General features: G+C 37.4%; 1 protein-coding gene across 2 annotated transcripts in view; it reads left to right on the plus strand.

Moving 5' to 3' along the window:
* Positions 1 to 25,185, plus strand: part of LOC108971046 (inactive dipeptidyl peptidase 10) — a gene marked incomplete at its 3' end in the record, with an annotated part of 421,409 nt that overhangs the window by 259,658 nt on the left and 136,566 nt on the right. The window contains 1 exon segment of one of the 2 annotated variants that reach the window (XM_018936834.1): positions 15,073 to 15,192. Coding sequence (XP_018792379.1) covers positions 15,127 to 15,192 — 66 coding nt within the window. The 5' untranslated portion in view covers positions 15,073 to 15,126. 2 annotated transcript variants of the gene reach the window in all.

The following is a 25,185-nucleotide window of genomic DNA, read 5'->3' on the forward strand; positions in this document are numbered from 1 at the left end:
AAAATTGGATTATGTAGAAAAAATTTAAAAAATTTAAAAATTAAAGTATAAAATTTCATCTTAAAAATCTCTGGCTCGAAACCGGTTTTAGACCCAAAGACTCTAAGACAAAATTGTACCGAATGATCCGTAAAATATTCCTACATACGGGATTGTATAGTAAAAAATCAACCCGCTCTAGTATATAAGTATACGCATCCATGCCCTTACATACCTACACAGCTGTACACGTACAGTAATAAGTGCTTGATATCGCGTTTGCCCCACGATATTTTCGCATAATTTAGGCATAAATCTGCTGAATGCATAGAAATTGGCAGCGATTTTCAAAGCACACATACAAAAATATACACACATATCTAGTATTAAGCACTTTCGCGCCCACACCTTGTATACACGCAAACCACCACTCTCTCGCCGCTTGCGCTGCTGCAGTTGGATTGGAAGTCGTTTTTTTTTACTCCCAATCACGTTTGTTTTGCTACGCAGCTTCGTCCACTTGCTGCGACTCGTGCATCTCGGGCAGCACGTGACTCGGCGCCGCTCATACGGTGGCCACTCAGCCACCCTCTCGCTCACATAACGCATTGACTAAACGTAAAATTGCGCAAAAGCTCCACAAGTAGCCGACACTCCCACGAAAGCTCGCGGCGAATTCGCACGCACAGCTGTTCCACGACGCGCTGAAGCGCCGTGCGTTGCAAAGCAACACAACACCGCAGCCGGAGACTGCATTTCGAGCATCTGGCATGCTTTGAGAAATTCAGTTCTTCGTGAGCTTTTGCCTTTCGCGCACGCAAAACGGTAGTACGGCGGCGGTACGCGCGTGCAGGACGCAAACGAATTGTGGCAGTTTGATTTGAAAAAAAAAAGAAAAAAATATAATAATTATTGAAAAAGTGTTGAAATGTTGAACAAGTGAAATATCCGAAAAATAATTATCCCGCTTTAAGGAAACGGTAAAAAAAGTGCTTGAATTTTTCGTAGCTTTAATTGTTAATTTTGTATTCAACTCAAGTGCTAAATATAACTGAAGTCTTAAAAAAATAAAAAATTTCGAAAACGTGAAAATCCTGCATTTCCTTCGTGATTAAAAAAAAAATCCTCCAAAATTTAAATTAATCTAAAATATATGTGTATGCGTCCCAAAAGTTGATTGGCTGCTGATGGCTTCCATCGCAGCGCGGCCTCAATTATTTTCACACACACGCACACATATATACATTTATTGACAAATACTCACACATGGAAATGGTCCTGTAACCACAATTTCAACTGCCTGTGTTCACTCAACTGACGCGTGAAAATCGTTGTGCAATTGTAATCATGCTCATTGTCAGCAGTTGTTGCTATTGCTGTTGAGATAAAAGTTAAAATTACCGCACACATATTAATGTGAACGCGTGTTTCTTTAACGACTTCGTGTTGATCCCCTCGATTTATTTGCGATTTTCTTCAACAACAATTCAACTCGCGTGTGTTCGCTGCAAAGATTTGTTGTTATTGGTTTGTGAAGTGCTGTGGTTATTGTCTGTCTATAATGCTGCACGGAGTACATGACAAGCATGTCGATTTTTTACAGATAAAATAACGCTGCTGGAGCAAATAAGATGTACAATTCTGAAACAACAAAGCAATTGTGCTCAGAGAAGAAAAAACGCTCGCAAATGAAAAGTAGCCAAAATTATAAAAAAATTATGAAAAAATGTTTAACTTAATTATTTAAAAAAAAAAAGTACCCTTAGTTACTTGTGTTCAGAAAACATTTTTTAAATGAAAATGTCAAAAACATATAGGTTCAGGTTATACATTTTTAATGACCACTTCACAACAGCATTCAGTTAAGTTGTCAGCTATTCTTCTAACAGCTTAAACTTAATTAGTTAAAGGAAATTACGTTGGCATTAAAATAAATTTTTTACCAATATTCATTTTGCTGCCTTCAAAGTAAAACTCTCCAGAAGTAATACCCATATACCAACGATTTTTCCAGTCGTGGAAAACTTTTTCATAATCACTTTTTGAATGGCCTTCAGCGAATTTTGTTTATATCTTCGGTCGACTGAAAACGGGTCCCACGGAGCGAAAATATCAGTTTAGGGAACAAAACAGGTCACGCGGGTTTATCTGTAGTATTTATTTGTTTTTTTTTTCCTTTTTTATTTTTATTTTTTGCTATAAATTCGCTCACAATGAAGATTCGATGGTGAATTATCGCAGGATTTTCTCAAATAAAACTCCATATTGATCTGCCTGTTCCTCTGGAATAAATTCATGGTGAACCAAACCAAAAATATCACAAAAAAAGGATCATCGTTTTGATTCTTGACTGTTTTTTTTTTTTTTTTGGTTTTTTGCGTTCGTCATGCATATTCAAAGAGAACTGTTTACGAAAAAAAATAAAAATAAAAAATGTCAGCTTTATCGAACGATTTCATACCCAAAATATCCACCACAATCATTTGAACAGACAGCCGAGAGTTGTCGTGCTTTTCTGCCATCTCTATAACACTCGCCTGTAGCATTTTCATGAATTGAAAAAGTCGCGAGTCGTCCAAAATGAGCCAGCTCTTCAACGATCTCTCGTAGTCCCGGCACGTTCTTCGTGTTCAACTAGTTTTTTATGTGCTTGAAGTGCTGAGAAATTAGAATTTTCGAGAAATGAAAAAAGTTGCCGAGAGCTTGGATTTTCCACTCAGGAAGATAAGTGCTGCAGAGCACAAATTAAATGTTTTATATTACTAAAAGTGATAAATGTAGAACTCTTGGTAATATTTGCTTTTTCATAGGTTGCGTATACGCCATGTCATATTGCTACACATTAGCTAAACGAACGCATCAGCTGTAAAAGGTCAATAGGGGACTCGAAACTTATCATAAGCCTATAATATGTGGTGGTGTATAAGGAATTTTTGATGTAAATGTTAGTGCCTGATCCCACTTCTAAAACTACAATGAAATATCTATGATTTTTAAAACCCAGTTATTTCTTTAAGAATTATTTAGCGTTAACTTCCATACATGAATTTATGTTCAAATAACTTTAAAAATAATAAGTTATACCTTTAAAACTCATTCATATGCATATTAAAAAGAAGAAAAAAACATTAACTTCAACTATATATTTTTTCCACGCTGCTGACCCTAGTTGCACTACTCAACAAAGTTTTACTTAGCCATTGAAAACATATAGTATTTCAAAATTTGCATATACTAGGACAATAATATATGAATGAAAAAAAATTACACGTCAAGCTAACTTGTGGCACCAAAACACTTATATTCTCAAAAGGTATAAGCATCTACTATATTTCGAAAAATTATTGCTTAAGTTGAAGAAATCCTGATTATCGTGAATGTTGGCTCCTGGCAGGAAGTTTTAAGTTTAAAACGTCACGCTTGAACTCCATATTTATTCTTAGCACTGCTTCATTAAGGGAATGCCTTATAGCTCACTAACACCAACCAAATTTGTCGGAAATAATTCCAGCTTTTGTATTTTATGTGACATTATTAATATGTTAGTATTTTTCGATTTATGGTTTTTGGCGAACGTTCACAAAACATTTCCAGGAGATTTTTTTCAGATCAATCAGTTTTTCTTCAAAGCAATTATCTCTATCTTATATGTATGTATATCAGTTGGCGTATTTGTGGACCTACAAATATTACTTCATTAATTTTTTCTTCGCTGAGTTTAAGAGGTTTCTCATTCAGCTATATAAATCCACTGCCACTCGGAGTGGAGGCTTCGACGCAGGCTGTTCGCCATGATGTAGGAAGTGGGTTATAGGGTTCGTTGGTCGCAGACAAGTTTGAATATTGGGTACTGTGTTTGTACTTGGTTTCTGGTTGTCTCTTCTTAGAGGCAAACAAAAATTTGGACTTTTGGTTCGGTCTTAATCATGGGTGTAGCAAAGAGTGTATGTCTGGGTATTTGTTAAGCAATCTCACGTATATCAGATTTAAAATGAATATGTACAGGAGTGAAACAAAATTAATTTATATTATTACATATAAACAAAAATCAACAAAAAGTTCATGTACCAAACACATTGTTGGCCAGTGTTATCTTCACTCTCCTACTGTTGTATTTTACGTCCACACCGCGTTTGTTCTTTTTCTTACTAAATCAACGGCATAAGAAAAACTTTTAATAAAACAGAGTCTCAAATTAATTATTATTACGGTAACATAAACGTTCTCTGTATGTTTTTCATCAAAGAAAAATCAAGAAAATTATAAGAATTCTTTTGACTGTTTGTGATCCACAAATTACAGTTCAATTAACATTGCAGGCACCATTGTCATTGAAAATGCGGTAGCAAATATTTTCACTTGGCTATATCAAGGTTATGTTTGCCTCATTAGTTTGTAATCACTGTCTAAGCATTATTTTTGTGTCGCTCTCCGGCTTTTCAAGATAATATTCACAGGCGTTATGTTTCCTCAATAATATTACATACACTAACAGCTTACTTATTTCACATTACATACAAATTTATTTATATTCAGAGCTAGTCACATGTCAAGTGCCGACTGAAAGCCGCGAAAACTGCTGCATACACGTTGAATGCGCCTAAAAGCAGGCTACTTAAAAGTGAAATTCTTATTTCCTTGCTATTATGCCTACAGAGCTTTCATTCACAGCCCGCCTCTCATAGCGGCACACATAGAAAGCTTACATGACTACAAATATATTATATATGTGTATATGTATATGTGTTTGCTGACTATGTATGTGTGTATACAATATTATTGTGTGAATATGAATTCGTAAGCATAACCTCGAGTATTTTTGAATTTTTGTGTGTTTTGAATTTTGATAGTGCTCATAAGCATCAACAACAACAATAACAGTATTTCGCTATCAAATTGCGATTTTCCGGCTCGAATTCAAGGCGGCTCATTTGTAGCGAACCTTTGGCTTTCATTTAACGCAAGTGATGACTATATGATAGTATATATGTATACGTGTATGTATGTTTGTATGTGTGTATGTATCAATATATGTATGTATGTATATATATTCCCACTTTTGAAAAGTGCGTCTGCATTACAAACGCTTTGCCAACAACAAGCAACATACAAGCGAACGCCAAAGAGCACGCTTTTTATTGCGTTGAGTCTACTTTTTGCAATTTTTGCACACATGTTTTTTTTTTTTTTTTTTTTTTTTTTTTTTTTTTTTTTTTTTTTTTTTTTTTTTTTTTTTTTTTTTTTTTTGATTTTTGAGTTTCACTTTTTCCTTCAGTTCACCCATAAACAGTTGCGCGACAATCAAAGCGAGATTAGCTGACCTTACTTCCAGCAAAGTGCGACCTTACTTTACGACAGSTTTTCATTTGTTGTTGTTGTGATACTGTTTGCTATTTTCTTTACAGAGATTTATGTGCAACTCGTGGTGGAACACCTTTCGGGCAATTCCCATTCGTGGTAAAGACTTTTCTCAACTTTTTATAAACTGTAATTGTGTTTTTACATGCACACACACACATGTCCACTTATAAACATGTATGTCTGTGTGAGGGTAAAATAATATGTCCTCCGCATAATCTCATGTGGAAAACGTGCCGGCAAATCTGTGATAACAACGCCGCTCGCTGCATTTGTTATTGCTTTTGTTGCAGCGGTTTTTGTTTTTTTGTCGCTGTCTTTGACATTTTTATTACCCGCCCGGCAAGCGAGAAGCATATGAGCGCCAGCGCTGCGTGCTGAAACAATTGGGTTCGTCTAAAACTTTGCACTGACACACCGCAGTCTACGGCAATGACCTCGCCTAAGGTTGGGCGCTTAATTACACTCTTACATTGTAAATCCATGGATGTTTTCAAATTTCTGTATGTGTATGCACTGGTGTAACTCTTGCACATATCAAGTCTTGTAAAATTTTGAAGAAGTACACAGTCAACTTTGAGCAAAACTCGTGACTGCTGTCATGCGAGTTCTGCGCTCAGCAAGTATGAGCTCTTACGAGTATGTGCATGTGTGCTTAACGGTCGAGTCACGTCTGATAACATTTTAATTTGGTGGTGTGCAAAAGTTGACTTAAAGTTTCAACTGTCGGCGGTATTATAATGCTACTACCTACATATATATGTGTGTATGAAAAAGTTGCTGTTTTCGAAATTTTCATTCCACGCTGTTGCATTTCTGCGTAGAAGTTGAACCAGTTCTTTTGTCTACTTGTTAACAGTCAGCAAAGAAAAGATGCTACTGAAGATATATTGCTTCACATTGGGCCTTTAAAGTTTATTTATTTATTATTTTGACTGAAAAAACAAGGAAACCAGCAGTATATCAATGATCCCGGGTGCTACAGCGATGATTGGAGTACAGAAAAGCTTATCTTAAGTTCATTAAATGTACCCAAGATTGTTGGCGTGCATTTTGCTGTCCAAATAAACCAAACTCAGGTAGGAAGTGGAGTAAATTCTGAAGGCAGAAACTGAATTTTATTCGAAAATTTACTCAAATATTGCTTATCCAGGCTGTCAAACAGTATAAAATGGGATAGCCTCTACTAACTGGTAAAGCAAAATTCATTGCGTTTGTTATATACTTATTAATATTATGTAAAGAAACTTAACAGTTAGCTTTCAAACTGAGTTTAGAGTTCTCCTGTTAGTTCCAGATATTACCCACTTTGACAATTTCATCAGTTTGTTGGATATTCACGATCTCTCATTGTCCAGGGCACAACAGAATTCATCAGCAAACTATGTATACTGTTTTGGGAGGTGTCTTCTGATTCTAATATGAACTTAGCTCTGGTGATAATCCAATTCAAATTGCAATTATATGCTGTGGTGGTTCAAAATAGGCGATTCCGACAAATAAGCGGAGCATTTGGAATAACAGCCTGTATGCGTAACTTTAAATCAACATTTCAATTTCTGTGGGACTAATTCGAAGATACACTGACACACAGATGGACGTGGCTGAAACATATCAGCTCGTCAAGCTGCTCATTTGCATAACATATATAATTTATAGGATCTCTGATGCTCTCTTCTAGGTGTTTCGAATTTAATATGCCCCGTTCACGGTATAGAAAACATTCGGCATATCATGACATTGAGAAACTCGCCGTGTAATAACCCAAATACCGACGTTTTTTAAGACTGTGAGGAATTCAATTCAAAAACAAGTAAGGAAAGGCTAAGTTCGGGTATCACCGAACAATTTACACTCTCGCATCAAATACCGTATTTGTGTAAAGTTTTATTCCGCTATCTTCATTGATTCCTAATGGATATATTATACAGAGAAGGCATCAGATGGAATTCAAAATATCGTTGTATTGGAAGAAGGCATGGTTGTGAACCGATTTCATCCATATAACATATTTACATGTCATCAGGGTGTTAAGAAAATATTGTATACCGAATTTCATTGAAATCGGTTGAGTACTTCCTGAGATATGGTTTTTGGTCCATACGTGGGCGACGCCACGCCCATTTTCAATTTAAAAAAAAAGCCTGGAAAAGCTTCCTTCTGACATTTCTTCCGTAAAATTTAGTGTTTCTGACGTTTTTTGTTAGTCGGTTAACGCACTTTTAGTGATTTTCAACATAACCTTTGTATGGCAGGTGTCCATGGTTATTATCCGATTTCTTCCACTTTGGAACTGTATATGGAAGTGCCTAAAAGAAACGACTCTGTACAGTTTGCTTGACATAGCTGTAGTAGTTTTCGAGATATGTACAAAAAAGTTAGTAGGGGGCGGGGCCACGCCCACTTTTCCAAAAAATTATGTCCAAATATGCCCCTCCCTAATGCGATCCTTTGTACCAAATTTCCCTTTAATATCTTTATTTATGGCTTAGTTATGACACTTTATAGGTTTTCGGTTTTCGCCATTTTGTGGGCGTGGCAGTGGGCCGATTTTGCTTATCTTCGAACTTAGCCTTCTTATGGAACCAAGAAATACGAGTACCAAGTTTCATCACGATATCTCAATTTTTACTCAAGTTACAGCTTGCACGGACGGACGGACAGACGGACGGACATCCGGATTTCAACTCTACTCGTCACCCTGATCACTTTGGTATATATAGCCCTATATCTGACTCTTTTAGTTTTAGGACTTACAAGGACTTAGGACTTACTTTGTTGCGAGAGTATAATAATGATTCCTTCGAAGAGTTCAGTGTAAGTGGAGAAAAAATGTTTGAGCAAACGTTTCAAAACACCTTTTGAAGACACTGCTATACAAATAATTGAAAGCAGTTTCTATTATTAAATACAAAATTTTAAATTTGCCAATGCAAATCTTGGAATACTCTATGAAATTATATAAAATGCACCTAAATATAATAAATTATTTTAGTTGCACATAACGAAGATAATAATATAAACTAGGTTTAGGTTTAATTTAGGTGGTCCTCCGATTGATGTAAGTCGTTAAATCCCACATAGACAAATACTTATCCTTTATTTCACCCGTATACTTATAAAAGCGGAACACGAGGTTCTCATAGATCGACGAAGCATTTTGTGATCACATCACAAATTTATTAATGATGAATATTAATCCGCAGCCACTTCATTAGGTCTGCCACAGGTGTGCCTATCGATATATTTAAATCTCAGTCTAACAAGAACTAAGTGACAATATGATACCCCCTCGCATTTCTTCATAAGACTTTGGCAAAGCAATTTCGATTATTTAACCATATGGCGTGTGAAACTATTGAACAGAGTCCAGTTAGATCACGCACAACAGTAGCGAGCCAGCTACTGCTAAGAGCCAGTAGTTGGACGCACCTCTTACCCTTGACTTTCAACCGTAAAGATAGCGCAGTCGCACGAGTTCTAGTTGATGAGCAGCACTTGCTGAGGTCTCGCCTTAATATACAAGAAGACATCGAAAAACCAAATCGCTTCCAATAAGAAAATAATGGGGAAAGGGTGTTCTTCCAAGTAAGGTCATCAACTTTGCAGTTTCCGACGATTCTGCTGTATTCGGGCCGCATACAAGTCTAATATGGATATGCACTTGTTTATACTCTCAGTTAGCGAACTCAAAGCCAATACAACTGCTCGGCTATCGGAGTTAGTACACACCTCGCTGCCACTCGAAACAGTTCACCTACTGCTACCTTGGTAATTTGAAACTAGTGTTAATGGAGAGCTCTGGCCTGAAGACTCCACCACTTACTTCGCCGCTTAACTTCAACATATCCTTGACACTCCCAAGGCTTCGTCCCTCCCACAGGAAGGAATCCTCCGCTGAGAAGGAATATCCAGGAATAGAACCTGTGGAGAATTTCAGAACTTCTCACAGGTTGTCAAAAGTTAAATTCCAATATTAAAAGCCAACCTTTATATGAACAATTCTCTAACGAGTCACTACGCTTTAAAACTGTTCAATCGGTGGTGAAAAGCGGCTTTATTCGCTGCTCTTAATTCCAACTGCTCTCTCTTTATAACCCTTTCTGCGGTCGCTACTGCTTATCAGCTGAAATCTGTAAAGTTACTGTGGAAATTGCATTTAACTTCAACGCGGGCTTGAAGCCCGTTTGAATTCAGCACACAATAGAGCCCACTCATTTGCACAAACACACATACATTCACTTGCCACACAATAATGCTTTAGAAGCCAGCGTTTGAGTGCGAATTCATTTGTGCCAAGTGGCATAGTTAATTGACCCACATTCGCTGAACTCAAATCAAAGCGGAGTAAAAATAAAAAACTCAAAACAAAAACTAAAAAAAAAGWCGAAAATTGGATGCTAAATGCACAACGGAAATCAGAGAACGAAAAACGCCATTAAGTGTGCGCTTCAGCGAACGGAAATCCCGTTAAGCATAAGTGAGAGTGCATACAAAGCATAAACAAAATGTAAACGCCAACAGATGGCTGCGGGTGCAGGAAGTGAGCGGCGGCGGCGGCGTGACCAGCGCTGTATTGTTGTGAAGTGCAAAGCTTTCGTTCAGCGAGACTCACACACACTCACACCCGCGAACGTGCACACCGAGCACCCGCAGACGTGCTCGAGTGGCTCGGCGAATGCAAAAAGCACAAACTGGCTGAAAATGGAGCGTGGCGGGGCGACTAGCAGCTATCACATGTGATATACTTGTTCATCTGCTTTATTATTATTTTCGCAAATATTTGTTTTTCTCATTGAACATGCTACAAATTATACGCGAATAATCCCAACTTCAAGGCGAGACTACAGAGTCATGCTGCTTGCCACATGAGCATATAAACATATTATGTGCGAGTGTGTGTAAAGAGCATACGCATGCAGCCACTTGAACGTGCCACAGCAGCTTTTACTGACGCGCGCTTTTTGTTCAAGTTTTTCTTAGAAACATTTGAAGCAATTTTTTTTTTTTTTTTTTGGTACAAGTTATGCTGACATTTACACTATACTGTAGTTTGCGACATGCTGCGCAGTTTCTATCATTATTTTTATAGTCAATTTTAATATTCCGTTGTTTTTTTTTTTTTTTTTTTTTTTTTTTTTTTTTTTTTTTTTTTTTTTTTTTTTTTTTTTTTTTTTTTTTGCTTTTCAGGCAGAAATTATGAAGTATGGTTTCTTGGTAAAGTTCTTGGCTTTGCGAATTGGTTTGTTGACTTATTAAGAAATCCACTTTAAATACCACATTTGATTTTAGTGGAATTAATAATGGCATAACATAATTTCAATTTATATGCGAATATATTATTTTTTAGAGCACTTGGCTTCGGCTGAGAAGAGTTAGTTTGATATACTTGCATTTGGTTTTTTGACAAGTCGTGCGACAAGTAGTATCTCTGCCTGAGCTGACTTCGCTTACAACTCTAATCAAAATCAAAATAAAAAATTAATTTTTTGCATGTTTGTTTTAAAGCCGCATGCTGTTCCTTGCTTCATTTGCGATCGTCAAAGGTTACCATAACATTATTTATCCATTCGGCTACAACCTGAAACATGAAAATACTCTGCTATTTACATTACTGAAAAAGTCGAAATCAGTAAAGACAAGTACCGATTTTTTGACTAATGGTTAATACTACAGGGGTTTCCCAATATGAGTGATATGATTTCTAAGTGTCGTTTCGACCTTTTAATATGCAATGATCTGTTCCTTTTTTTTATTGTATTCAGTAATGTTTAGAATTTTTCGAATTGTTGAAAATTTCGTGCGTGCATTTTCTCATTTTCTCTTCGTAATAATCAAGTCCAATAAGACAAAGAACTGCTCAAAGTAATGAGAATATTGCTTCCGGTGTTATTGAAAGCGGGTATTAGTCAATTCCAAGCCATTCTCAAGAACTGGGACTGCCTCAAACCACAACCTGGCGGATGTGAGAAATTATTTCGGCTTACATCCATATGAAATTGTTGTCACTTAGGAACTGAAACCACTGTACCACCGTAAACCTCGTGAGTTTGCTAATTATGCCTTGGAATAACTTGAAAATTATAACGATTTTTTACAGAAAATTATCTTCTCCGACTCATGAGCCTCCTATCTGAGTAGTGCGGAAAAAAAGCAAAACTGTCGATTCCGGTTCAAAGCCAATCCATAAATTATTCATGAACAAATATTACATTCACCTAAATTGACAGTTTGGATTCGTTACTGTCAATGGAGCCCGATAGATCAATGCTATCCAACTTATTATCGCTGCAATTGGAAGAAGTTGACCTTGATAACATCTGGTTTCAACATGCCGGGGCTACGCGCCACAGAACACGTGCAACTATCGAACTATTATGAGAAAAGTTTGGAGATTCGATTAATTCAAGAATTTTTGACATGGAGTGGCCACCCCGAAGTTGTGATTTAACACCAATAGAGTACCTCTCAGCCAGACTCTCTTCAAGTAGTTATAAAATGCAATATTGAACGTACAGTTCTGCTTTCTTTTAGCAAATTCGGACAATAGTTAACGAATCAGTGTTTATGTGGTGGTCAAAGTCGTCGATATAAGTCTATGATTAACACAATGTACACATGTGATTACATTCCACCTGAAAATGCTAATCAACTGACTTCATTTAAAGAAGTCGAGATTTATGGGTCGTCACATAAATACAAAAGTTGTTTTGTTTTACCACCTCTTTACTCGCTTGTTTGGACCATATTTTTCTATAAAGTATTTACAAATAAAAGCAACAACAAGTTATATAGTTTTTATACCAGCGAGCTTATATGTACCTCAACTAAGTTGTATAATTCTTTCAAATTTTAATTTGATTATGCCAATCCGTTGTATTTTTTCGCCCATTATGAGCGAATCGAACAAATAACTAGTATAATTGGAGACGAGTGACTAATATATGAAAAAATACTTCATATGTTTTACTATCATCCCCAAAGTAGATTACTGAACATGCCATTTCCATGACTCTACAAAAAAAATTTCGTTCTTTGTTCAAAAGATTATTTTATGATTTTCTGTTTAATTATGAACAAAAACGATAAGAAAATACCTTTGTTTCGTATAAAGTTTGCTTTTGTAAAAGCAAAAACAACACTATATAAAAATTCTATATAATCGTACTATCATTAAAGCGGTTTTCTAAAAAAAAAAGCAAACTTTTTCATGTCATATATATTTTTTTCCGTCTAATTGTGACCTAAAACATGGAAATTTACTGCTTTAAAGTTATAGTCAAATTTTATTTTGACCCGTGTTATTGATAAAAATTTCTCTTCCACTTGTTGAATTTTGGTTTTTTTGGTGTGGCAAAATTTGGACTTCGTATTCATAAGCCCACGTCTCGCCACCAGTAAAGATGAGTTTGATGAATGTAGGCTCCTCAGCTATGTTGTCAAGCAAGTTACTGTAAGCTCTTCCCGATGTCATTTTTCTCAGAGATTCAGGCCTAAACATTAATCAAATTGTATTGAAATCTGCAATTAAGGGTTCTAATGCCAACGCGATGATTTTCAAACGCTGCTTCTGCAACGTTTCCCATGTTATTGTCCTTAACAGAGAATGGCTGACCTGCATGAGGCAGGCTTGCGATAACCTTTTGACCTTCACTGACATGATTAGAAGCCCTAAAACTTTTCTCCATCATTGTCAGCGATTACATAGATGTGATTTCATTGGAGCCACAAAATTTTAAGTACACTCGGTGTTCAATATTTTTTTCATGATATAACTCGTCAGACAAGTTTTCGCAGCCGCCAAAAATACTATTATTTACTTATGAACATCAGATTTCACTGTACCAATGTACCAATTTAGCAAAAACTATTTCAGTAGAGCGCAGTTGGGTTCCTTAGCTTCATGTCTGAACGGTTGCTTCAAATATAGACAATCTTCTTATCAACGCTGACGGAGACTTGATCACTCAATCACAAACCTAGCAGACACGCCTTTTACCTCTATATATATTATAACATATGTTGTACATATACATATAACATCTATAATACAAAATTAAAACAGCAAATAATCCACTCGGACGAACACATATTTAATTTCTGCTGTCAATGGATATTTGCTTGAATAAGATTTTAATTAATGATCACTGCTTATGCTCAATGAAAATTTACTTTTTAGATTTCGAAATTTTGCTTCCTGTACTTGTGGCAACTACGCACTTAAATATTACTTATATAACGGTAAAATAGGAGAAAACCGCAAATGAGCCATAATTTACTTGCAAAGCTTGCGGTTTCGCTTAAATATTATCCGTGCGCTTAATTGCAGGAAATGCGGGAAAATTCGACGATAATTCAATTTAGCTCAATTATTTAGGCAAATGAGTTAATCAAATTAGCTGTGGGCCAAAAAGGTGAGAAAAAAAAGAAAAGAGTGGGGAAAATGAGAGTGTAAAGGAAACATGTGTGGTAAAAGAAGTGAGTAGTGTTAGGCAGTTCCAACGCTTTGTTGATGGCAATTGCGTCATAAACATTTTTTTTTTTTTTTTTAATTTTAATTTTAATTACAGTACTCATGCTGATAAGTGGAAAAATTAAAAATTAATCGCATAATTAAAGCGAAATAATTATGCTTAGTGCCTGTTAGTGCACATAAATTATGCAAATAAAAATAATAAAATTATTTTTTCTGCTATAAAGTGCGAATAAGTGCATAAAAGAAAAGTGGTGAATACAAAAATAAGTAAAAAAGTGCAAAAAGTGCGAAAACAACAACAAATACAAGAGAGCTAACAACTAATTAATTCGAAAAGTGGAACACTGCCGTCAACGCAGTAAAAATTAATAATGAAATAAAGCGGCCGAGCAGGCAAAAAGCAAGAAAAGTGCACAACAAAAGTGTATTCTGCACATACAACAACAAAAAAGCCAACGAGCGTTCAAATAAATAGCAAATAGTGTGTTGTATAAGCGCGTTTATGTGTGTGTGTTGAGCAAGAGACCGAGCGTAAGCGCGCAGAAAATAGCCTTATTATTTATTAAAGCCGTTTATCTGCATAAATAAATGCAAGCTGGCAACACTAACAGAAAGCAACGGCAGAAGAAAATATACAAGCAAACAACAACAAATACAAACGCACTTTGCGCACACACACACGGCAGCTCAAGAAAGTACAAGTTAAATGTAAGGTGCAAAAATAAATACGCCTGAAGGTGCAACAACAATAACAACAAGAACAACAGCGGCGTCAGCAGTCAGTGTGCTGAAGCGACAACAACAACAAGTGGACTGGGCTCATCGTTAAGCCTTAATTGCCTTGGCTCGCTTGGCGACGCAGCGCATGTGAGCAGCACATGCACATGCGCACAAACATAAATACACAACAACAAGCACACACACTCTTGCAGGAGCAGCCATGCTTGGCCTGCTGTGAGTTCGTTGGACAGCCCAGCTTGGCAGCTGTGTTGTGGCGCAAAGCAAGTTTCTTGCAAGCAGCAAACTTTAAAGACATTCTGTTGATTAAGCAGAAAGTTTAGAAACCAACAACAATAACAAAAACACGCAGCGAAATATTTGCAAAGTATGTGTGTTATGTAGTCGGCGACATGTGGCACACGCTGTATCGTTGTCCGTGTGAGCTAGCTCGTTGTAAAACTGCTAGTTGTTTGGGTCACTGAGCGCCAACAACAACAACATTAATAATAGTAACAGCAACACCCGTACAGGTGACAAACTTAGCAACAACATTTCAACTTTAACCTCGACAAAGTCAAAAAAGCGCCACAAAAATGAATGCAGCACAGAGTGGCGGCCACACGAGCGGCTCCATGGGCAAGAAGGGCTCGCAAATGGAGGTAAATTTACCGTTTTACGGTTACCTTTTTTAGTTGGCATGCATTTTTGGGTAAACAAAATGTGTTTTTTGGCGCACATATGACTGAGCAATGCTTAGCGTAATATTCATTTGATCTCTGTGTTGAAGTGTAACTATTTCAAAGGTTAGGTCTAACTGGAGTTTTTAAAAAATTTCGAATTTGCATATAAAAGAATGAAAATTATCACTTTCAGGCTTTACTAAATATATATTACTCGTAATAAAAAATATATTTACATTTTGATACAAAATCGCCATTCCGTCCAAACTTCGGAATCAGCTCTATCAATAGGTTTTCTACAGGCGCCACTGTTTCTAGTTACTGGCAACATCTGAAACGAAATAAAAATCGTGAAAGCAATAATAGTCTTCATATAATCATTTACTGTGGCATAAAAGAGTATAAACAGATCCATATCTTGTTTTGTATCGGTCGGTTTGCATGGCAGCTATATGCTATAGTGGACCGATTTAAACAATTTCTTCGCAGATTAAAGCACTATTATAAAGATTACTATTTATCAAATTTAGTGAAGATATCTTCACAAATAAAAAAGTTTCCCATAAAACCACTTGCTTTTGATCGATCATTTTATATGACAGCTATATACTATAGTTGTCTAATCTGCAAAATTTCTTCAGAGCTTATACCATTGGCTGAAGTAATGATCTGTGTCAATTTTCATGAAGATATCTTACCAAATAAAGAACTTTTCCAAACAAAAACTTAATTTTGATTGTTCAGTTTGTATGGTAGCTATATGCTATAAAGGTTCAATATCAACGATTCCGACAAATGAACAGCACCTTAGGGAGAAACAAAGGCATGCAAAATTTTCAGAATAATATCACAAAAACTGAGGGCTAGTTCGTTCACGTTTATTCTGGATTTGCAATATAAAAACAAGAAAACCAAACTTTTAGGAATATGAATTTTTTGTATAAATTTTTAGGTTATCTGAAAGGTGCTAATACAAAAGTTGTTGAGGTTTTCGTTACCTAAAATTTTTGCTATATATCTTTCGTCTGTAGGACTCATGATTTGCCGTTTAGGCTAGGTTAGGTAAGTAGGTTGATATTCGCGAGATCCGTTTGGACTGTTAGAGACGCTTGTCCGCAGTGATGCCCAAAAATCATAAGTACGGATCAAAAGGACGTATATCTACAAAGCGTCAAGAGCCAGCCATAAATTTAGTAACCTGGTTGATATCGCCGGAATCGCAAGTAATATGGAAACCAAGATTATTTCAATGTTAGTGTGGCTAAAGCCGAACAGTGCAGGAAAAAGTGTCTAGACATTTCCAGCTCATCTTGTTCCCTGTAACTTTGATAACTTGCTTCCTTTGAAATCTCACCGCGTCACTGGCGATGGAACAATACCCAGTTAGAACACTTATGATTGCGGTGATATTAACTTTGCTAGTTGCTCGTAGTTCCATGTCACTTTTGCTTTCAACTATGGGTCAGAAGGCTTTCGCAATCTCACAAGTGCTGGATACTAATCAACGCTTGCCGAGCTCGCGTAAAGCTCATAGATCCTGCCATGTACAGGCACCCAGACAATTTTATGCCAAATATAGCGAGGACATGCTCCCCTTGACTGCATTATTGTCCCTAAGAGAAGTCGCACTTCGTTGATGTACATTTGCTGCTATCCCAATACATAGCTGCGACTCTGAAACCCTTGGTTTCGATTCATCCATTAAAATGCTCACTGTGCCTCTTCTCCAATGACTTCACCCCATCCAAATATCCATCCACAGAGGCCGCTCGGAGCAGGTTCCGCTACACAGTGGTCCAAGTTATCGGGGATGGAATCGAGACGCGAGAGGATTTCGGAATATGCCACTCTTTATGTCAAGCATGAAGCCCACCATCATTTCAAAAGCCCTTCAATGAGTGAAGGTGTGCCTCCGGTTCAGTCCGGTTTTATTTGTATTGGCAGCTAAGTTGCTGCCTTTCACCCACGTAGCTACCACATTGAGGTATTTTTGAGTTAACCAGGAATTTTCCTTTAAAAATTATCATTTTTTAGGCTTCCTGACCTCTGCCCGACCTTAGATCGCCCTTAAAACATAATTTCTTTATTTTTGTTATTGTATTTTTTATTTATTTTTTTCTAATGGCTTCCACCTTTCTTTGATGTTTTGCTTTTTAATACTTATCAACCATAGTCTTATCTATTATATAATGTTTTTCGAACCCTAAAATCTTCTTTAAGCCAAAAAATTTCAATTTTCGAAAATCGCATGCTGACCTTACCCACAAGCGTTCATATACATACATACAAAGGCACATACTTTCAACCATAATAACCTCCTATCAAAGTTAAACTAATTTATATTTTCATTTTGGCGCAAATATTTTTGAGTATTTCATTGCAGATATATCTCTATAATTTCAATATACATATGCGTGGGTGTGTCTTTATGAGCGCTGTCAGATGAAAGAGATCCAATAAACACACAAAACAATGCACGCCATAAAAATGGAAATGAAAACATTTCGCTTCACAGCACAATGGCTAACGAGCACTTTGGCCCAAAATAGCTGAAAATATGCTTAATAACTAACGGTACTAGACTTGCAGTAAAAATTTGAATGTGCCGTGGCCACACTTAAATACTACATAATGAGCGCGTTTATTATAGGCAATTAATGGCAATATTTCACAACATACAAATATTCACCAGTGATGTGTTTACAAGTAATTTTAGAAGGCAAATTGCATGTGTATATGCATGTATATAATATGTATATGCGTGTAATATACATACATTTATATGCATGTATGTGTGCCTGTGAACTTGCATTAGTTTTCCAATGAAATCTATTCAAAGCAGCATTTAAGTACTTGTCTACAACTACAAAATCAAGGAGGCGCAATATTTTTACTTTATTGCCTTCATTGCTCGCTTGAAATTAATTGTTGTGTGGAAAATTGGCCATAAATGCAATGTAGCGCTGGGAAAAACACGAGACAATTGACGCCTTGACTGTTCAATGGAGCAAAGCAAATATTTTTTGTTGTTGTGCAGTAATTAAAATTTAATTACAGCGCAGATATTTCAGCGCCGTTGTCTTCAAACAGATTGCTCTATCAAGTGAAATGACTCAGATTGACAGCTTGAAGATGTATATATGAAATGAGCGATACATTTTTTTTTTTATATTTACGAAGTACAGTGAAGAAATATATAGTAGAATATTGTAGTAAAATTTAAAAATTATTTTAGTAATAAATTTCTAACTAGTATAAGAAAAATTTCCAATTGGCTTGCATTGCTTTGAGAGAGTGCTATGACCAGCAGTATACCGTTTCACAGAGAGCGAAAAGGAGAACGAAAATGTTAAAAATATCAAATTGTTTCTGCATTATATTATAGCATAGGAATATTAATATACTGTTATTTTATTCGTTTGAAAGTGTTTAATATTAGAAGAAATTGCAATCAGACTTACTGGAGGCCAATTATCTTATATCCAAAACTCTTGTATTCTGAACTCATATACCCAAAAAGAAATTTTGTAGTTTCTGAAAACTCTGTGTCCGTAAAGCGTTTTTACGTTTCCACAAATCGTCTGGAGAAAACTTTGATCTTACATAAGCACGGCAATAAATCTTTCCTTTCGCTGTTTGGCACCTGTTGGAGATTTCAAGTGTAGTCAGCTCCTTTTGCACCTGGTCTTTCCAGTACTCAGCGCAAAGTAGCACCTGTTGGCAAGAGTTATTCTGCGTTGGATATCGAGGCTAACATAGTTGTTACTGTTCCAAGATAGACGAAATTGTCTACGACTTCGAAGTTATGACTGTCAACAGTGACGTGAGAGCCTAGTCGCGAGTACGACGACTATTTGTTTGATGGCAAGAAATATTTCGTCTTGCCCTCGTTCACTACCAGACCCATTCGCTTCCTTATCCATTTTGAAGAAAGCAGCTGTACACTCTTATAGAAGATTGTATCCCTCTATTTAGCTCTGCATCTCGAATTATTTTTTCCAAGAGTAGATAGAAAAAGTCACAGGAAGTCACCTTGTCTGAAATCTCGTTTGGTATCGAACGGTTCGGAGACGTTCTTGCAAATCCTGGTGGAGCTTTTGGTGTTACTCAAAGTCAGCTTACACAGCCGTATAAGTTTAGGGACACCAAATTCAGACATCGCGAGATAAAGGCAGCTCTTTTGAAATCGACGACGAAGTCAGTTGTTGATTTCCTAGGCCTTAAGCTACACTGATAAGGTCCAATTAGTTTGTTTTCGGAGGGTTTAATCTTTCACACAATGGACACAAGGAGGCCTATCTCACAGTAGTTGATGCAGATTGTTGGGTCTTCCTTTTTGTGGATTTGGCAGAGCACATATAAATTCCAACGATCGGGAATGCTCTTTATTAGTTCTTTGCCGTGGTGTTTGAATAGCTCGGCCGGCAATCCATCTCCCCCCGCCGCTTTGTGTTGTTCTTCAGGCGGGTAATTGCTATTCGAGGGAACGTCTGCTGCATCGTTTCGATTGGGGAATGGGGTTCGCCATCTCCTAGTGGCTCAAGAAGTATATGCTCTTCATACCACTAATTTCTTCTTTTTTTATACTCTCGCAACAAAGTTGCTAAAGAGAGTATTATAGTTTTGTTCACATAACGGTTGTTTATAAGTCTTAAAACTAAAAGAGTMAGATATAGGGTTGTATATACCAAAATGATCAGGGTGACGAGTAGAGTTGAAATCCGGAAGTCTGTCCGTCCGTCTGTCCGTCCGCCCGTGCAAGCTGTAACTTGAGTAAATATAGAGATATCATTATGAAACTTGGTACACGTATTTTTGGCTTCATAAGAAAGTTAAGTTCGAAAATGGGCAAAATCGGCCCACTGCCACGCCCACAAAATGCAAAAACCGAAAACACATAAAGTGTCATAACTAAGCCATAAATAAAGATATTAAAGTGAAATTTGGTACAAAGGATCAAATTATTGAGTGGCATATTTGGAAGTAATTTTTTTGGAAAAGTGGGCGTGGATCCGGACCCTACTAATTTTTTTGTACTTATCTCGCGAACTACTATAGCCATGTCAACCAAACTGTATAGAGTCGTTTTCTTCAGGCATTTCCATATGCAGTTCAAAAACAGAAGAAATCGGATAATAACCACGCCCACCTCCCATACAAAGGCCATGTTGAAAATCACTAAAAGTGCGTTAACCGAACAAAAACACTAAATTTTACGGAAGAAATGGCAGAAGGAAGCTGCACGCAGTCTTTTTTAAAAATTGAAAATGGGCGTGGCGTTGCCCACTTATGGACCAAAAACCATATATCAGGAAGTACTCGACCGATTTCAATGAAATTCGGTACATAATAGTTTCTTAACAGCCTAATGACATGTAAAAAATATGTGTGAAATCGGTTCACAATCACTCCTTCTTCCAATACAACGCTATTTTGAATTCCATCTGATGCCTCCTCTGTATAATATATCCATTAGGAACCAATGATTATAGCGGAATAAACTTTACATAAAAACGGTATTTGATGCGAGAGTGTAAAATGTTCGGTGACACCCGAACTTAGCCCTTCCATACTTGTTTTTTTTTTTTGTTTTTTTTTTTTTTTTTTGTTTTTTGAAAATGCGCCTCTAAACTTTAGATATTGATGCCATCATGTGCGTGTGGCGGTCGATTAGAACATATAGAGCGAGATAGGCAGTCTTCTCTCGTCGAACCTTCCTTGTGTCCGTTGGCGTATGTTTTTTGCTGCACAAAGGCGGGTGCATATCAGGTCGATGTTAGGACCTCGGAGCGTAAGCACGTCTAAACACTGGAGACGTGTCTTCCGTCTATCACAACATGGTCGATATGGTTGGTGGCTTTTCGATCCGTAGACTGTCAGGTGCTCGGTGAAGTTTCCTATGGTGAAATCTGGTACTACAGATAACCATATACATGCCTATAGATATCCATTTTTAGCTAAGCAAAAAAAAAAATCCGTTATGCAGATTTCAAATTGACCAACAAAATCTAATTTTTTGCCGCTGAAAGAATGACACAAAATTTTCGGCTTGAAAGTTTTGCGAAAGCGCCATAAACTCGAGCTCAGTGGTCAGCAAAAGCACGCGCGGCTCATCGCGGACAGACATGCGTGAAATGGGGAGCGAATGCCAGTGGTAACCACAAAAACGGCGGCGGCTGCAACCACACTTGGCAGCGAATGCGTGGAATACAATTAAACAAAGTTGAAACTGCAATAAATTACTTTTCATGCTCAAGCACAGCAACAACAATACTACAACAACACAACGCAGCATAGGGAAGCAGTGGCAGACAAGGCAGCGAAAAAATTGGTGTGAATAAAAATGGCAAGAGCAAGCAAAAACCGCAGCAACAAAAACAAAGCGCCACTTCATCAACACCGCAAGCTCGAGCTCCAACTCCGCCGTCGAAACTCAGGCACACATTCAATTAACCCACTTCTGTCGCATGCAGCGCCGGGTACAAATGCCCGCCAACCAAAAGCGCACGGCTCGAGTCAGCAACAACAACAACAGCGACAATAACAAAGCGAGTGGAAATCACAGAACATGCGGAAAATTAACAGCGGAGACAGTTTTCGCTGCTTCTTCTTCCCCAGCTGCGCACTTTTTAATAGCGAAACTTTTAATTGGATATTATTAAGGCGCGTGAGTGGGCGTGGCAGTTGCCCGATAGCTAGAAATGTGGCAAAGCCAAGTGGCAAGCCACTTTTTATGCTGCGCAACAACTTCGCTCGGGGTACTTTACATAAATAAGAGCTCGTTATGTGGCGTCGGTGGAGAATTCACAGCCGTTAATGCGCAGCCGAATGGTGGAAAGTGTCGAGCTGAAAATTTGACAGTTGGTCAGGCGATGGCGCACGCCCCAACAGTAAAAAGCGTGGCAATTATGTTGCAAAATAATTTGTAGAGGAATTAGGTGTGGAATTGGTTAACTTTTACTGAGTTCTGCAGAATTGTGGATTTTTGTGGAGGAAATGAAAATATCGCAGCTGTCTAAGCATCGATTGCCTTATTCTGCTGTAGGAGTTGTGGGTGGAAAGAAGCCATTGGAAGAGGGGAGCAAAGCTTGGGGGGAAGGTTGGTGGAGGAGTTTACTGTCAGGAGCTTTCTTTCAAGTCCAGACTAAGACTTCTTGTTTACTGCAGTGTCCTCCTCTTTCAGCGAAGTGATCATCCACGGTGATAACAGCCTTGAACTCATTAACAGACCCTTCAGGGTTAGTCAAAGAATGTCGAAACTCTCTATCAATAGCATCGAGTATCTGTGTGATAAGACTGGTATGGGTGCCAGTCGATGTTTCCGTGTTGTCTTGTATTTCTACTACTAGATAATTGGGCTACGCAGAAACTTGGCCAGCATTGGGCCATCATTGGTACATGCGTTGTTGCGAAATCGATCGCAAAAGATCTGGTGATCTCTGCGTCATCGCTAATACTGGTCTCTCCTTAGTTGTGGGGCTTTTAAAAGGTCATTGCGTCCATGCTATAAGGTTGAAAATCTTACAAGAAGTCATCTGCAGAAGCTGTGTGGAAGAAGAAGAGTGGGAAGCAACTCAACACTTCCTTCCTGACTGACCCGCATTCGGGAGATTCAGATTTAAACAGTGGAGAGCGCAACAATTCAGACTTCCCCCCAAAATGACGTTAATGCAAATTCAAAGCCTGTTCAAATTCGTATTGGCTACTAAACGTTTTTTCAAATTTATAAGTTCGAACACAGAAGTTCTTTCTTCACAAAGGACAGCATATGGCAGTCAACGTTCTATATCCCTAGATCGGCCGTCTAATCTATCTCGCATTTTATAACTCCGACCGAATTTAGGAGAGGAATTGTGTTCCATAGGGGCAACACCTGATGTTATATTGACACGCCAGAACCTCCTGTAGCTTGGTTAAAAGGACCTTACGCATTCACCTTATAGTATGGGCCTGGCACCACTAACTTTCCTGTTTTGACGAATGATTTTTATGGTAAAAAGTTCGCAAACAGAGGAGCTTTTGAGATGGAGTTCAGTTACTAGGCCCAAGAGAACTTGCCATCCTTTATAATGCGCTTGACGCGAATTTTAGCAAACTCTGTAGAATCCATATCGATACCTCCTCCAGTTTATTGTACGGTGGGGACTGCAGATGCTTACAGCGTAGCCTTGCCAATGCGGAGCAAGTACAAAAGATATCCTTCATTGTTTCTGTGGTGACCTGCTCTAGACATTTCCTGCAGTCTTCTCGATCTGTCAGCCCCATCCCGTGGGCGTGTGTCGCCCCCAAACAGTAATCCGTTAGTATTATAATCATGCTTCTACAGTCTCTCCAATCGAGTTTTCATAGGAATTTCTATTTTTGTACATGACTTTTGCAGTTTTGAACCCAGGTAGTCGTTCCATCAGGTTTCGATTTTTCTTTCATTGCTTCTGTTGAGATCGCCGATTAGACAATGAATGGGTTTCTAATGTTGATCACGCGTTCGGCATTAATCCGTATAACATTACCATTGACAAGCTCATCCACCATTTCATAGTCCTCGATGTCCTTGTGGCCTGGCACCCATTAGAAATGAAGTTGCTTGCTTTTGAAAAAACTTTCCAATATGCGATACCAGTAGTAGGTGTATGACTTTGCTAATTAATACTTTTACTGTAGCCTGAATGTAGGCAACACTTTAGATATTTTGTCTAAATAAACACGAAATACTTTAGAAATTACTCTGGTGATAGTTGCGATATAAAAAACCTGAGAAACCTATTTTATTCAAAGACAACCTTTATCAAGGAATCATTTGCATTGCACTCTACAAATCTACTTAAAATGTCACCAATTCATTTTAGATTTCATCAATAATATAAATATATATACAGACCAAATACAAAACTCTCATCCCAACCACAGTAAACTAAACGCCAAGAGTAGCAGTCAAAAATCATTGTACCTCAAACCACAATTTCACCGCACAGCAGTGTCGAGGTCACGGCGCTGAAATATTTACAACTTTGTTGTTGTTAAATTTATGACCTGTGAAATTTGTGCGCAAATGAATTATTGACGAGCGACAGTGTTTGTAGATTCATTGGGTTTCGGCGGCTAAAACGCTCAAACTTTCGCCAAGATTTCGGTCATAAAACAGCAAAAACGACGACGGCGTGCAAAGAGTATTAATAAAATTGCTCATTTAATAAACTGTCAAATGCGAAAAATTGCTTGAGCAGCAACAAATGCGACTAACAACAACAGCTGACCAGCCAAACAGCAGGAAGGTGCAACAAGCAGCACGAATGACGAGCAAAATTAATGATGCCGAAAATTTTTGTTTACATAGTAGGTGTAAATACTTATGCACGTGAAGCTACACAGTTTTCATGAATTTTTTGTAGACGGCAGTTAATAAAGAACGAAAAAAGGCTATCATTATAATCTGGTGGTGTTGTGAGGCGTTTCATTAGCCTTTTGGATTAAGTGACTGTTGAAATTTCATTTAACGTTTAAGCAAAATATTAGATTTGTCAGCAATTTTTATGCAGCCAAAAGCGTATTAAATTAATATATTGTATTAAACCCTGGCTGCTGTTTATACTCTGAAGGGTTTACTGTAGAATTATGGCACATAATATATACTATATATACAAAAACTACGAAACGTAATGAACACAATTTTTTCACTAAATCAAACAAAAATTCAACCAATCAAGATTGAACAATTCAAAGCTTCATAATTCTAATATTTATGAGAGTAAAACGGAACATTTGTTGAGAAATAATTTTAATGAAATTAAACATTCTGCTGAAGATTGGAGTCCAAATTTATTCTAGCATTTTTATTTGTATTGCAATTTTAGAATAAAGTCGCCACTCAAATATTCTTAGTAAATAGAAGTGCAATAGTATGGCCCTCCGGAACAAATTCACGCTGAGCATCACCGTGATTTTTGCGTGCTCTTTATACTCTCGCAACAAAGT

The sequence above is a fragment of the Bactrocera latifrons genome, unplaced genomic scaffold, assembly GCF_001853355.1.
Source record: "Bactrocera latifrons isolate USDA-ARS-PBARC rearing strain unplaced genomic scaffold, ASM185335v1 scaffold_32, whole genome shotgun sequence".
NCBI classification, from domain to species: Eukaryota; Metazoa; Arthropoda; class Insecta; order Diptera; family Tephritidae; genus Bactrocera; species Bactrocera latifrons.